General features: G+C 44.8%; 1 protein-coding gene across 4 annotated transcripts in view; it reads left to right on the top strand.

Annotated features, from left to right (window-relative positions):
- Positions 1–16,306, top strand: part of Sse (extra spindle pole bodies like 1, separase) — a 111,089-nt gene that overhangs the window by 70,207 nt on the left and 24,576 nt on the right. For all 4 annotated transcript variants that reach the window (XM_070537302.1, XM_070537305.1, XM_070537303.1 and 1 more), the window contains exons 18-21: positions 425–540; positions 5,048–5,154; positions 10,754–10,902; positions 14,075–14,220. In XM_070537302.1, the coding sequence (XP_070393403.1) occupies positions 425–540; positions 5,048–5,154; positions 10,754–10,902; positions 14,075–14,220 (518 nt within the window). The remainder of the gene's footprint in view (positions 1–424; positions 541–5,047; positions 5,155–10,753; positions 10,903–14,074; positions 14,221–16,306) is intronic.

Here is a 16,306-nt window from a genome sequence, read left to right as displayed (position 1 = left end):
CAAGCGCAAATTTTTAGTCGTATTTGTACAATAAATATTTACTGTTATGAACGAACTTTTGCTGCAATTGCAGCTTCATGTCGGGGTTTAAATCTAGTATTGCCATATTTTGAATCTCTGCTGGTATGTCTCTTGAGCTTGCAGTGATGATTTCTTTCCTGCGTAACCCTCTGTGGTTGGTTAGGGGCTTTGGCATTACGCTGCTTAGCATGAGGTCACGGGATCAAATTCAGGCTGCAGCGGCCACACTTTGATGGGGGCGAAATGCACAAATGCCCATGTAAATGCATTGGGTGCATGTTAAAGAAACCCTGCTGGTCAAAATTAGTCCATAATTTCCCACTGCAGTGTGTGTCATAATCAGATTGTGGTTTTGGCACATAGATCCCGATAACTTAATTTTTCTTTCCTGTTTGTTTTTCAGCACTTGACGAGATGATAGCATTGCTTGACAAAGCCTTCGAGCTGATCATCCATTTTCCACCATGTCCGCTATATGCCGAGATGAGCAGGACAATGGTGCACCTTCTGGACCTTCAGGCAAGAGCTCAACAATTTTTCTTTGCACAACATTCATGCACTCGGTGTCGCACGATAGGAATAGTTTTGTTTTACCATGGTGAATTGCGATTGACTGTGTGCTGTCTCATCTACCTTCTATGTCCGTGTCATTGTGCCAGTGCTACAACAAATTAGGTCGCCTACCAACAAGCCAATATAGACACACTGACTTGTGCATTCATTTTGTCAACTGAGCTGAGTTTTGACACTAATAAAAGTGCTCGACACAGAACTGATGACAGTAGGAAACGTGATTGAATGAGATTATAGGCATAATGGTAAATGCCAAAAGTGAGCAGTGTAGATGTCTGTGAAATTCGCGCTAAACTGATCAGGAATTAAGCAGGTTTGGCTAGGATACATATGGTGAAAAGATTGACAGAGAGAATGGTAAAGGTGCACTTGTGTGATCACTGTCCGCAGACGATGCAACATTGAATGGTTGCTGTAAGATATACAAATTATAAATGCATGCAGAAGTGGCAGAAAATTGTGCATAAGAGCCATCTAAATCAGGCACGTACCCAGGGGGGGGCCCGGGGGGGCCCGGGCCCCCCCCGAAATTAAGTGGCATACCCCCCCCCCCCCCCCCCCTCCCCGCCCACGCCACCACTACTCACACATTCCTAAAGCGCTGCCAGATCAATGTTGAGACTTGGCAGATGTTCATCGGTCAGCATTATGCTGCCTTTTTCACTCCTTTTAGATGGCGGTAGTTATCGGCATCTCTTGTGTTGTGAAGGACAGTTTTCTCATAGATTCTGCACCCGCGCGATTAACTCGAGATGCGTTCAGTTGTCACCATCTATTCAACCGTCCCGCGCATAGCTGTTGCTTTTGTTAGTTCAACCTTCTTTGTTTGGGCTGATCCTGGGACCAGGAGAGGGATGCGGCTGTTACTCAGCTGGTCTGTACTCTCATGGTACGAGTTGCGGCCGGAGAAAACGCCAATTGCGTTTAACTTATCCCTTTGCTTCATTATTTCCTTGAGTTACGGCTCGCCGCGACGCTGGAAGATGCCCGGAGCCATATACACTTGATATGGATTAGATAAGGTGGGAAATAAAATAATGTGAAAGAGCGTCCATCATGAAACCCTGCAATAATCCTTAAACCCATAAGTAAGATGACTGTCGCCCGTTACCTCCTCTGTTTTTCCCTAATTGTATAGCACTTTTCGGGCAAAATTGGCAACTGGAAACAAAAATCGCAAGGAGTTGAGAAATTAAGCGATCTACTAAGGGAGAGAGCCAAGGCAACAACCAAACTGCAAGCAAAAGCGAATAATAAATAAGTTAACCGTTGTTTATGAGAATATTTATGGATCAACATCTTTTTATTTAAAAAGGAAGTAGAGAAAACACCGCCGGAAGTGGAGAACAATTACTTGTTTTGAACCGCCTCACGTAGCCACTTCTCTGCTGTGCTTATGTGGGTGTTTTTCTAACCTTTCGCGGTGAGCGCAGTACGTCTAGAATCGCAGAGTCCTGCGCTCTACGCGGTTGTATGGGACTGGCGGCCGCACAGCGTTACGCAATTCGCGGAGCTGTCAAAACTGATCAACAAGGAGAAAATAACTGATATTCGAAACTATAACATGAGAAAGACTGAAGAAGCCGTAAAAAATGAACGCAGCCTGAAATCAGTAAAAAAGAAACCTGGCATAGGACAAACCATGATGTATGCACTAAAAGATACGAAGGGTAATATCATCAGCAATCTCGAAGATATAGTAAAAGCAGCGGAAAAATTCTAAGCTGACCTGTATACAGTACCCAGAGGAGTCACGATAGCTCACTTAGAAACAGTAATGAATAGGATACAGAAACTCTCCTATAACTAGCGATGAGGTCAGAAGGGCCCTGCAGGAGGAGAAGGTGGAATAACAGTCGATTTAATCAAAGATGGAGGAGACATAATGCTTGGAAAACTGGCGACTCTTTATACGAAGTGTCTATCGACTGCAAGGGTCCCAGAAAACTGGAAGAATGCAGATATTATACTAATCCACAAAAGAGGAGACGTTAAAGAATTGAAAAATTATGGGACCATTAGCTTGCTGCCAGTATTATATAAAATATTTACCAAAATAATCTCCAATAGAATAAGGGCAACACTGGATTTTGTCAACCAAGGGAACAGGCTGGCTCCAGGAAGAGATACTTCACACTGGATCACATCCATGTTATCAATCAGGTTATCGCGAAATCTGCAGAGTACAATAAGCCTCGCAATGTGGCTTATATAGATTACGAAAAGGCATTTGATTCAGTAGAGATACCAGCAATCGTAGATGCACTACGTAATCAAGGAGTACAGAACGCTTACGTAAAAAGCTTGGAAAATATTGCTACATTCGTGTGGTATTTGTTTGTTTGAAAGAGGCGCGTAGGCGCCATAACTCCAGAAAAGAGGAGGAAGAACGAACTGGGCTCGCGCTGTGAATCTAACCGGTCAGCGCTGCAACCGTTGTTGTAAATATAATCTGTAAATAGTTTCTCGTCTTACTGACCGTCCTTCGCGTAAGAATATCTACAGAGGTTCTACAGCTACCTTAATTCTACACAAGAAAAGCAGGGAGATACCTATAGAGAAAGGGGTCAGACAGGGAGACAGAATTTCTCCAAAGTTATTCAAGGTATTAAACTGGGAAGGCTTAGGAGTAAAGATCGACGGCAAATCTCTCAGCAACCTTCGGTTTGCTGATGACATTGTTCTATTCAACAACAATGCAGACGAGTTACAACAAATGATTGGAGACCTTAACAGAGAGAGTGTAAGAGTGGGGTTGAATATTAATATGCAGAAGATGAAGATAATGATAAATAGCCGGGCAAAGGAACAAGTGATCAGGATCGCCAGTCGGCCACTAGAGACTGTGAAGAAGTATGTTTACCTAGGTCAATTAATCACAGGGAACCCTGATCATAGAGAGGAAATTCACAGAAGAATAAAAATAGGTTGGATCGCGTACGGCAGACATTGCCAGCTCCTGACTGGAAGCTTACCATTATTATTGAAAAGTAAGGTGTACAATCAGTGCATTTTGCCAGTGCTGACATATGGGGCAGAGACTTGAGAGCAAGTTAAGGACCGCGCAAAGAGCGATCGAACGAAGATTGCTAGGCATAACGTTAAGAGCGAAAGAGAGTGGTTTGGATCAGAGAGCGAACGGGTATAGACGATATTCTAATTGACATCAAGAGGAAAAAATGCAGCTGGGCAGGTCATGCAATGCGCCGGTTAGATAACCGTTGGACCATTAGGGTTACAGAATGGGTACCAAGAGAAGGGAAACGCAATCGAGGACGACAAAACACTAGGTGGAGCGATGAAATTAGGAAATTCGCGGGCGCTAGTTGGAATCGGTTGGCGCAGGACAGGGGTAATTGGAGATCGCAGGGAGAGGCGTTCGTCTTGCAGTGGACATAAAACAGGCTGATGATGATGATGATGATGATGATGATGGAGGTGGTGGGCCCCCCCCGAAAAAAAATCCTGGGTACGTGCCTGATCTAAATATATGCAAACTCTTTCAGTGGTATATGCTTAATTCTTTCAGTGTCAAGTTTTTTTGGAGGTGACACACCCGAGCATCTGTTTTGTCTCGGATATTATAAAACCAACACAACAGTTTATTTTTGCATTCCTATCTGGCATTCCTATCTGACAAAATGAATAAAAAGTTCAGCAGACTTGAACATCGTTCTCAGTACTTCACAGTGTCAGGGTCAGAATCTCACGCAGTTGAAGTTGCCTCTTTCTCGAACAACAAGCTCTCGTCCACTGATCTCGTGCTTAGCTCATATTTGGAGTCGGAAGAGCCACTGCTCCAATCAATAGTTGAAGGTCCTGCACAAGTAGCCATCTCAAAGCAATCGTGCAGCCATGCTTAAGGAAGGAGCACTTTTGTTTATTCGAACTTGGCCAGACAAAGCAAAGAGCAACAGATGAAACCGCAAAAGAAGAGAGATACGACAGAGGGTGGAGCTGTCCTGGAGAAAGCACGCAAATGAAAGGAGCACCCTTGTCGCTGGAAAGGAGGTGCGCCATAGGGAAGATAGTGATAGACGAACAAAAAAAAAGCAAACCTGCTACAAATGGCAAAAACGCGCAGGAGTTGGTAGCCTGGCACAATGGCGTGAATATTTGAATAAAGAATCACTGCCATGGGTGTTCAAAGCCCAGGAGCCACCCCTCCCATATGCGGATGCCGTGGTGCCACCACGCCCATGTAGGGCACGTTCCGCAGCCGCTAACGAGAACTCTGACTCAGCAAACACGTAGAGGAGAAAATATGCTTCATATATACACAACCGGTGATGGAACCACCTCGGAGCTCGCCAGCTTAGTGCAACTGCACACATTCGAGTGCAGAGTGTGGAGAATGTACTGCTACGTCAGCGGCTCTGAAAGGGTTAAACGATTGTTCACTGCTTTCCTATTTCATTTCTGAAAGTTGCCTGCAATGCACATGTTTCTACAGGAACGGCACACCAAGGACCACAAGACCGCATCTTTGTGGTATGTTAGCCAGGCATCCTCAGTCACTCTGCAGCACGTTGGACTCACTTTCCTCTACAAGAAACTTAAGTAAGGGCTCTTTTAAATGTTCCAGTTGTTGGCATGAGCAATTGCAGTAATAGCGTTCCTTGTGAAATGAAATTGTGTTTCTTATTGCATTAATTTTCTTGTTCGCTCACAAAATGTGTATTACAATAAACACCTAGTTAGTTGTTAATGCACATCATATTGTTCTTGTACAAAGTCATGCATGTTTTTTTATTCTGTAATGTTTTGGTCTTCTAATATAGTTTCTTTATAGTCTATGCCTCATTGTATATTATATTCTGTTGTTAAGTTTCTATAATTTCTCTAAACAAGTGACTGCTGCATGTCACTTCAACAGTATCTTTTATTAGGGCATCCCCTTGAATGTTTATAGCTTTGGCACACCCTATTATGCTACTTATTTTGTATTTGCTCAAATGTATAACATTACTGCAATAAAATTGGAGATCAAATAGAAATATCGGTTTTAATAAGGCAGACCTAGTAGCTTTCGGGGTCCAACTAGTTGCTCTTAAAGGGGCCCTGAACCGCTTTTCATTGAAGTGGAGAAATTCATTTGAAGTTAAATTAGGCTATTTCTGAAATATTTCTAAGCAGAAGTATTTCTAAGTAGAAATACTTCTAAGCAGAAACACATCTAAGTCCGCTTCTAAGCAGAAGCGGACTTATTGTCAATCAAACACCATTTCACAGTTCTTCCTCTCCTTCAATGCCTTGCACTGCAAAGGCCACAGCGCAGAGTGAAGCATGCCCACAACATTCCGCTTACTGAACGTCGCCGAGGCACGCATACCAAATTTGATTTTGGATATTCATGTAGGCGCCACCACATCCGATATTGGCACCTACAACGTGCCAAACGTAAGCCAGATGCAGTTGTCCTCAGCGAGCTGCCATCAACAGGTTTGGCCATCTTAAACAAACAAGCGTCATGTATACATAACGTTCTGATGATCGTGTCCGCAATGTATTAGTGCTGGGTGCCGGGAAAACAGCTGAAATTTCAAACCAAACGCAGCGTGCCTTCCTCTTGAGGGAAGCCCCACTCCCAGCCACAGGGTCATTCACATACACAGAATTGCCTCTTCTTTGTGGGTGTTGCGACGCTCATCATGGCTAGTCATCCAACGCGGAAGGCGAAATGCCGCAATAAAGGAAGAGAAGGAAAAAAAGCAAAAGGTCCCTCGGCTCCAGTATGGGAGAAGGCAGGGAAGCAGCTGTGCTAGGGAATGCTGTGTCTTTTTGTTTTGTATAGTTTTGTTCGAACAGAAGTACTCATGATTGTACAAAAATCTTTCTTGTGTGACATTAAAGTAAAAATAGTTCTTCGTGTGCGGTTTTAGCAAATGGTACAATTGTGACAGATCGAATGGTGAAAGCCAGGCAAGGTGACTTGGTTCTCGGAGAACAATTCTAATCTGAAGCCACCGCATACTGGCATTCCCATGCATACAACAGCAAAAAGGCGCCAGTTTTCCCTCTATGTAACATTGTAAGAAACTCTATGGTTGCGTCGCGTCATGCGCATAAAAATGAGGTACAGTAAAACCACGTTAATTCAAAGTCATCAGGACTGCAAAAAAACCTTCGAATTAAGCGGGTTTTCGAATTAACCCAACACAAAAAAAAAATGCAACCCAGGCAAAATATTTCGCTGCAGGAATGCGCCACCTTTATTTGGCGATCTTTGGAGTGCTGGTTTGCTGCGTCCTGTAGTTCAAGGCTCCAAGGGTCATATTTTCTAGTTGGCCAACTACGTTCAACATTTGAGAATTTCCACAGTGGCACTCAACTAAACTGCAAGTGACGTTCAGCGATCCGATAACTTCTCTAAGAGCGGGTGCTCGGGAGGGCTTGTTAGCGTCGTCATCGTCGCTGTCATCATACATGGTCACATTAGCGGTAGGTTCACTCTCCAAGTCTGAGTTCGTTGATCATTTTCACAGTTCAGATACTCGACGAAGCCGACTGCACCAGATTCACTATCCTCTGCGCAGAGCGCATTGATGCGGACACACTACTCGGCTCCTTCTCCATCAAGTGCACATGAATAGTCAGTATCGACGGTGTTTTCCTTCGAGAAGCCAGCGTGTTCAAAACACCACATGATCAAAGTGGGTTCCACTTGCTTCCATGCATACACAATAAGACATATGGCCCCGAGGAGGTCGATGGAGTACTCCTTGCCGTTGTTGTAGCAAAGGAGCGTTGTAGAATTTGTGGTTGGGGTTGTAGGGAGGACCAGGCTCTTCGTCAGGAACTAGGCGTACAGGATTTATTTACATATTTACATTAAAACAAGAGATACATTCGACAGTCTAGTGTGACTCCCAAATGGAGCACACAAGACGAAGCATACAGCACACACCTCCAAGCACACTGCTTCTAGAGCACGAGCACACTCTAGCAGCCGACAAACTGCTGCTTAACCCTTTGAGGGTCGAATTATGTTGAAAAAAACTTTCCCAGGTGGTCAGATTACTTTATTGCGGATCTTGAATGTACAAATGTATAAAGTCGGGAATAAATAGTAAAAAAAATTTATGAACAGTATTTTGGTGACGGCAGCACTCAGAACTGCAAAATGTTGAATAGTATTTCAGAGTGTGGTACTCCTTGAAACACCGTCTCCACACAACGCCTTATTGCAGTCTGCACACCTAAAATGCGTGCATCTTCTTCTCTTGGAGCAACGAGTTGTGTTGGCGTGCACATGACATCTTCTCTGCGTGCGGCTGCCTTGGGCAGAGGTCTGAGGCACCCTCTCACGTAAGCGCGTTGCCGCATAGAGCGAGAATACCTTGTGAGCGGTGGTGATAAAGAGTCTAAGAGCAGTGCCAATCAAGACAGAAATCAACTTCTGTCGCCCCTGCAATAGCGTGCCTACAAAGAGAAAAATCACGGTTTGCGCACCTCATTGCGATCACGCGGAGGAACCGAAACCGCGAAAGCGCATTGCTGCTGAGAGCGAGAATACCTCGCGAGCGGCGGTTATAAACAAGCTAAGAGCAGCGCCAATCAAGATAGAAGTCAACTTCTGCCACCTCTGCAAGAGAGTGCCGACAAAGAGAAAAATGACGTTTCGCGTGCCTCCATTGCGATCATGCGGCGAAACCGAAACCGCAAAAGGGGTGTTGCCGCAGTCTGCGCGGTGCGCTGAAGCTAGAAATCGGTTTTATCTCTCCAAGACGGTAGCACAAATTTCAAACGCTTCTTGTTAGTCCTAAGAGGTGGCAGCACCTCCCAGTAAGCACGCATCGTCATTATGGCGCGAAATTTCAAACGGAGGGTCGAAACCGTACCCGTACAGCAAAGACCTTGCGGGACAGAAAACCGCTGCCGTACATGTACGGCAAAAACCTTCAAAGGGTAAAAAGCCTCTCTCCTCCCTAGATTCTTAGGGGAGGGAAAACTGCTGTCCAACCTTAGTCCAATCGGAGCGTCCACAGTCGTTAGGGCCTTTGAGGGGGAGGGCTCGCACATTCACATATGCACTTTGGTTTCCCAGAACCCGAGCTGAGTGGGTCCTCGTAGCCAGGTGGTCACACCTGACCCCAGAGCTGATTTCCAAATTCCAGAGCTGACTTTCTCCGGTAGTTGCCACGAGTGTCGGCAGACTGTGATGAATCCTGGAGCCTGAGGAAAAACGTACCGCAAAGCACCCTTTTGTTAGAGATGCTCTTCTTGCTGCAAAGAGATCATGAGGGCCACGACAAATCAACCAACAATACATGGTCCACCAAACGTGGCCAGCCCTGCTGTCGTCGCTGACTCTACGAAGAAGGTGCATGGTGGATTAACATTGCCGTGGTCTCCATTTCTCCAAAGGAAGGTCATGGTCAGTTAGCGCTGTCATCTTCACCGATTCTCTGAAGGGCACCACCACCATGAGTCGATCAAAGCAACTGCAGCGGGCTGAGATAGCTTTGCAGAGCATACCCCTGCAGGTCGATCGTAACAGCATGCGCTTGAGCAAGTGGTGGTGGTAAATCTTCCTCATGTGGTGAATGACGCCTTGGTCCATTGGCTGCAAGATTGATGTGGTGTTCAGAGGAAGAAATACCATCCTGATAGCTTTCAGGTGTGGGATGTCACCATGCGCCGGGCAGTTATCAATGAGTACATTCCTGCCTGTGGCTGCAAACTTGCGGTCAAGCTGCCGAACGTAATCTTCAAATATTGCGCCTGTGACGCAGGCTTTCTTGTTGCGCCGGTAGATAAGCTCATCCCTTGGTGACAGCCGTGCATGTTTAAAGCAGCGAGGCTTTCCACTCTTTCCAACTGCGAGTAGCTGCAGCTTGCGTTTACCGCATATGTTCGTGCCGAACAGAACAGTAATTCTTTCCTTTCCCTTTTCTTGTCAAGGACACCCTTGACTGCGGTATCCTTCGCTGCGAACGTTTTCATGAGCGCCATCTTGTAAAAAAGGGCTGCCTCGTCAAAGTTGTACACATTGTCAGCACCGTACTCGCTAAGTAATGGAGCCAAAGTGTGTTTCTTTCAGTCGTCGACGACGCTCTCGTTTGCACTGCCGCTCTCACCAGAGACGGCTACGAAGGTCAAATTGTGCTCTTTAAAACGGCTGAACCATCCATTGCTACACTTGAACTCTTCGTGCCCAAGTTGTAGAGCCATGTTGTTGGCCTTCTCCCACAATATCGTTCCATTAATGGGAAGGTGGGCCGTGTTTGCTTTCTGCAGTTAGCGAAAACGAAGTAAAGCTGATACCACATCCTCGTACATGGGAGCCCGTACTAGTGACGACATCGAAGAATATGTCTTGCTGTAGGCCTCCAATACCTTCAACTTGTTCTTCAATATTGTGGACAACATCGAGAGGGACACGCTGTGCCTTTTAGCCAACTCGGTCTTGGAACATGTGCTCTTACCTGCTTCTTGGATCAAGCAGAACTTCTGCTGCAGCATTAAAGTCTTATACTTTGGATTCTTCGCTCACTGGCACTTCTGCACAGTTCAGGAAAAAAAAAAAAGACACCACGCTAGCTGCAACACCCCTAACCACTGCACACAAATAAATGGCGCACACCGGTGCTGCGCGTACACGCATCGCCGCAGCTGCAGAGAGATAATGGGCGAGCGGCCGCCAGTGGCAGCGGCACAGTACACGCACTGACGCTGCGACCGCTGCGACTGCAAGGAACATGCCGAGTGGGGGACGAGAGCACATGACAAAAACTGGTATGCCCGCTGCGTTGCAGTGAAGCACGTCTTCTCCTCTGCAGGCGCACATTTCAGCGGTGTGCGGGGCATACCGTGGACTGATTTTTGTGCTAGCAGTACTATTGGTCGGTCGCTTCATCTATAAATAATTGCGATTGCTATGTGGCGTTGCCTTGTGGCTCCAAATGTCCGTTGTTTCATCGGGTTTGCGTGAAAGGGGAATCAGGAATCGCAGCATAGCACCCCAAATCTTCGAATTAACCGGGTTGGCCTAGGCCACCGGTTCGAATTACCCGGTCAAATTTACATCAGAAAATACAGGGCCACAGAAAACCTTCGAATTATCTGGGATCTCGAATTAACCGAGTTCAAATTAACGAAAGTCTACTGTATTTACATGTCCAAAAAGTCAAATGAACTTTGTTTGCATTTTTCCCAGGAAGCAGAGAGCCACATCAGTATGTGATGCAGTGCAAGACTTCGAGTTCAACAAGGAGGACACCATCAAGGCACAAGCTCTCAATTTCAGATTACTATCTGCACTCAAGACTGCGCAGCTCACTGAACTGTATGAGCTTCTGCCAGCTGGTGAGCAGTAGCCAGGCACTTGTGACACCGTTGTGATACTTTTGCGAAAACTTGGCGATACTTTCCAGATGCTCGACCATCTATGTTGGTACAGTAAAATGCTATCATATCAGATGAGCATTCAAAGCAATAACTTATCAGTTACAGCCAGCGCTCCCTATATAGAACTAGCACAAAAATTTGCACAATTTTGTTACCGTACTATATGCAGAAATGTAAGCAATGCTAACAATAGAATGCAGCACTAACAGGTATAAAGTGTAATGTCTCTGTAATTGACCTTTCACCTTTAGAGAGAGAATTAAGTTGAGCCATATTAATAAAGTAGCCCTTTACAATTCTAAAAAGCAACTGTAACCGTGAGAAGAGGCTTAGTAAGCCAAAAAGAATGCGAAAATGGGTGGTGACACCATGCCGAAGTTGCCATGACACGGTGTATTTTGACTGCGTCTTGTTGGGCCTAGTTAACTTTTATGGGTAAAAATGGGTTACATTGTATGCAAGGACCCAAATACTGAACTTAGTAAGTTTCAAGAACATTTACGTTGTGGCCCAGAATACGGAAAAATACCTTGAAATCTGTGACAGCACATTGACGAACCATAGCTGGTGCTCTGGCACGGAATCTTAAAAATGGAAGTGTAGCCTTCATTTCCTCTTCTAGTAATCAACCTTACTGAGATTAAACTTGAATGAATTATATATCCGTCTAAACTGATAGAGTGCTTCTCATTAGTGCTCGTTTGAGCTGTTCCATGCACATACAACCCCTTCGAGTTTTCTGCAATGTTTACGAATTTAGGCTTACAGTAAAACCTCGTTCATACATTTTGGAAAAGACCACGAGAAAAAACGTACTAACCGCGAAAACATATGATCCGAAGTAAATAAAAATTTCACAGGCTTAACTATTGTTGACATCTACGATCCACGCGAAGCGTCGCGGCATGAGATGGCGACGCGTATCGAGCTGGTGGTGCTCCGGCGCCCCAAGACGCGTTTTGTTGCTTTGCTATTCCATGGTGTTTTAAGAGGGCAGCGATAAACCGAACTGAAATCGAGCTGGTGAGCGACACCGGATGCCGCTGAAGTGAAACGGGATGCCTACATCGCACCACCTGCAGCAGGGAACGGTGGCGCGTTTAGACTATCGCTTCCTAAAAGCATGCAGTATGCGTCCGATGGCACTACGCACCACACGCTGTAAAACTGATATGTGAAGATGCTTATCAAAATAGTTTGGTGGCGATAGCTGTAAATGTGGTGTGCGACGGCCCGACTGGAGATTTGCTGGTACCGGGGTAAGAAACTGCTCACCATTATTTTCACGAGATGGGCAGCTATATACCCTTCTCGATCGCACGCGCCCGCGCCTTACAAAAAGAGTGCTGTACGCTACCAATGGCACTGCGCACCATGCGCTGTGAAACAGATAAGCAAAGATGCTTATCGCAATAGGATTTGTGGTGTTAGCTGTGAATGCCACGTGCAAGTACCCCAGAGAAGATTTGTTGGTTCCAAAATGAGAAACTGAGTACGTGCTGGCATTTTCACGTGAGATGGGTGGGCAATTATCGCAGTGAAGCTGCCGCAGCGGGCAGCTATATATTGTTCTCGATTGCACATTATCTTGTTTACATGGGATCTAGCGGCCGGAAAACTTATACGATCGCAGTTTGGCGACGTACTGAACGTTGGTGCCGAAAAATTGTTTTCCTGGAACGTATGAACCGGCAAAAAATGAGCGTAACTCTATTGGGTCATTTTTTGTGTTCTCAGTTGCGAGCGTTGACGCTGGGAAAACGTAACGGAACATATCAAAAAGGTTCTACTGTATTTTGCAATTTTACGAATGTTGCATAAACTTTTCCAAAACAAATTCTGTTCCCCAAAATGTTTCGGTAGTCATGCCCCGAAACTTCCATACTCTTCTGACGTTGAAAGGATGCGAAAAGGGTACGTGCCTCGAGCATGTTTCTGCAGAAAGTTCCCGAAGAAGGCTAAATTGGTAGCACCAAAGTCGCCAGAAAAGTTGGAGATACAAAAACGTGTTGCTTGTCACTACTTGATGTGCAGGAATTGAAACGAGTTTGTTGCTGCTTGTGTGCTACATCTCTAAAGGTAAATCACCTTCAATGAAGTCTGCTTGTATCCAAGAAAAAGCATGTGTTCAGGGCAGGCTTCTAAATGTCAATGCTAACCCACCATAAGTGTTGTGTCCGAGATTTTTACAAATTTGAAAGTTCACAGGTTGGCCAGGTATGCACGCTTTGGCCAGGACACATTCCATGGACGATTAAGTTATTAAAACTTGTATAACTGTGTAAGTTATATCCTACAAATTTGAAAGCCTCATGCAAAATTGTGTGACCAGCTAAACTATTACTTCACTGTATCTGATAATTCACTTAACCAGTGTTCCATTTAAGTGCTTTAAAGAGTGCTGACATGAGTTTTTTTTTTTTCTTTAATTTTCACTTTCTTGCATTATATATGAAAGTCGAAGCACTCTATAAACCGTATAGAAGATGCTGCAAAGTGCCAGAGCACCTTAAATAAGTTACCATAACTTGTTCCTGTGAACTAGTACCTAGTTTCAGTATCCAAGATACTGGATAAAAAAAAAAGTTAGTGCATGCGGCAGGCCGCACATTTGTTTTTTCTTTACCCAGCGGCCGTGCCTGTACATAGGTGCATCATGATGTTGCATTAGTGGCTACCTCCATTTGTCATCATTGTAGTTGCCGCATACAAGTGCAGGCAGGAAAAACGCATGCAGCACATTTTTTCTTTTTTTTTTTAATGGGCAACACCATTATATTTGTCTTTACTGCTCCATGTCTGCAAATTCTGCTGTCATAGGCATTTCAAGACAACTTTAGTATTGAATTAAAATACCTTACGTTTCCCAGCCTTCACAGTTGCTAAGTGCCATCTTTCTACATGCTATCTAAGAAGCATTTAGGCGGGTTTCCACGACTTCTGAAATGTGTTAGGTACTTGTTTAAATATCTACACCTTTCTAAAAGAATCTTTGTGGGAACATTCCCTGTGGACTACCTTAGGATCGCCACTTCAGTAAAAAGTTCAACTAAGTGTGCTGTCGACTGCTGTTGCGTTGCACTAGTGCCATTAAGCTTAAGAGTCCGTTCATTACCTTCGCTTCTTTCAGACTGGACCGTGGTGCAAGTGACAGCAGCAGAGTCTGCTGCAAAAGGCCCTGGCGGTGTCACCCTGACACCCGATTTGTTCATCTGCCAGTGTCGAAAGGGAAAGGCACCAATCATGGTCAAGCTCAGTGGCTCTTCAGATCAGCAGGTAATATGGCTGGTTGTGAGTGCAATGCAGTGTAAGCAGGAGGGTATGCATTAGTTAAATCTTTATGTCCATAGAACAGCATGTATTTTTAACCTCTACATAACGAAGTGTGTTTGTTCGCAATTGCAACAGAACAAATTTTCACTTGTAAGTTTATTCCAGCTGCCACAAAGGAAGACCAGGAGAAATTGAAACTACTGCAGGTGGCAGTAGTCAAATAGTGGAATTACATGCAGTTGTTTGTGAAGAGAGAGAGAAATTTATTTACAGAAAGGCAGAGAGGTCGGCCTGAGCTATAATTTGCTCTGGCCTACACCTTTCAAATCGCACACCATAGAGAGTGGCCGCCAAAGTGGAGAACTGTCTTCTCCAGCAGTGGCAAATTTAGCTGGTCATGGCCTCAGAAATTTGTAACCAGACCTTAAAGGCCATAAACCGCCGAGTTCGGTGTCAATCAGAGGCACTAGAGGGCATATGTGTCGACGCGCGGCCTTATGCATTGTACCATGCACGTATCAGGCAGTGTAGTACTAAATACCCTCTTGCTTGAAGACAAGGGTTGTGTGCTACAGGACAACACATGTGAGTGTAGACTGAGAAAAGCTGTTTAGCTGCCTGTATCAGCATCATGAGTTTCATACAAGCTTACCTAGAACTGTCGTACTAATGTCTATGCAAATTTCTTTAGTCATGCTTCAACCAGCATGGGAATCATGGGAAGTACAAGCATTGTCTCGATACAGCTGGTTGCTTTGAGCGCAACGTGGCTGTGGCTGCAGCTGCCTTTAAGAGACCCTGAAACAACTTTGATGATATTGTACAAACATACTGAGTCGTTAGGGCAGGTCCTTCTAAACATCAAGTGATGCATTTAAGCACTCAGTGTATAGTGTATAATTATAAGGGCTTAATATGTGCACCACTACTGATCGCTGCAGTCCAGCTCCCCTGAGTGTTCAGCCGCCCTGTTACAATCTAGTACATAGTACAATTGACATCAAGTGGGTGAGCTATTCGACAGGCTGCCCAGGTTACATCTTGAATCATTTGTACAACTTTGTGGTGAACAAATGTTCTTCATTATAGTTGGTATGTTGGTTAACTTGTTTCTCAAAAAAAATAACAGAAAGAGAATACACGCAAGTTTATCCCTACACTCGAGCACTTCCAGCACACAGCAAGTGTAATCTGCTTGTGTTATAACGTGCTCATTGTTGATGCGAGCAACGATGCAGTCAATGTTCATTTTGAGGTTTCTTTTTGCGAGGACCATGAATCGCCCTTGTTGCATTGTGGGCTGCAGACCTAACGATTGGCAACATGTCAAGCTGCATCATGGTTCCTATGCAAGGCAACGGACGATCAGAGGGGCTGCATCGAATTGGGCTGTCGACATCCAATTAGCATCAGGATCTATGCATTTGTGGCTGTCACTTCGTGCTAGAGGACTACTACCACAATAATTTTAGCGTGTCCGGCATTACACTTAACACAAACAGACTGGATTGGACTAGGCTAGCAACTACCACGAGCACGCATGTCAAGTTGGTCTATGTGCTCACATGTGGGTTGACTGCTTCAAACTGTACGAACCTGTGTGCGTGCACACTAAACTCGCATATATCGATGCAGTGAGGGTGCCTTCCTGTGGCTAATTGGCCAGATCTTCACACGTGCTTTCGTACTTTCCACATACACTGCATTTGTTGTTCCCTCTGTTCGCATAGCATTAATCGTTTCAATTGGTCCTGTCGACCTGTTCGGACCTTCTACCAATAAATATGGCACATGTCAAGGCACCAACCACGGCCGGGTCATTCATCGAACGTACTGATAGTAAAAAAATCGATAATATGAGAAATCAAATATTAGATATTCCATTTGCAAACTGAATTATTCAAACTTTCACTATTCCATTTGAGATTGAATATACAATATTGGGGGCACACCCCTAGTAATTTTTGTTGGTTAGATTATATGCCATCTTAGTGTGGTCTCAAGAAAGTCATATTATCGGGGTTTCACCCTACTGCATTTCGCTAGTGCCAGCCCAAATGCAGCTACAGTACATTTCCATTAATTCAAC

Source organism: Dermacentor albipictus, chromosome 4 (assembly GCF_038994185.2).
Source record: "Dermacentor albipictus isolate Rhodes 1998 colony chromosome 4, USDA_Dalb.pri_finalv2, whole genome shotgun sequence".
NCBI lineage: Eukaryota > Metazoa > Arthropoda > Arachnida > Ixodida > Ixodidae > Dermacentor > Dermacentor albipictus.
Note: the sequence above shows the minus strand (reverse complement) of the source record. Positions and strands in the feature narration are given on the sequence as shown.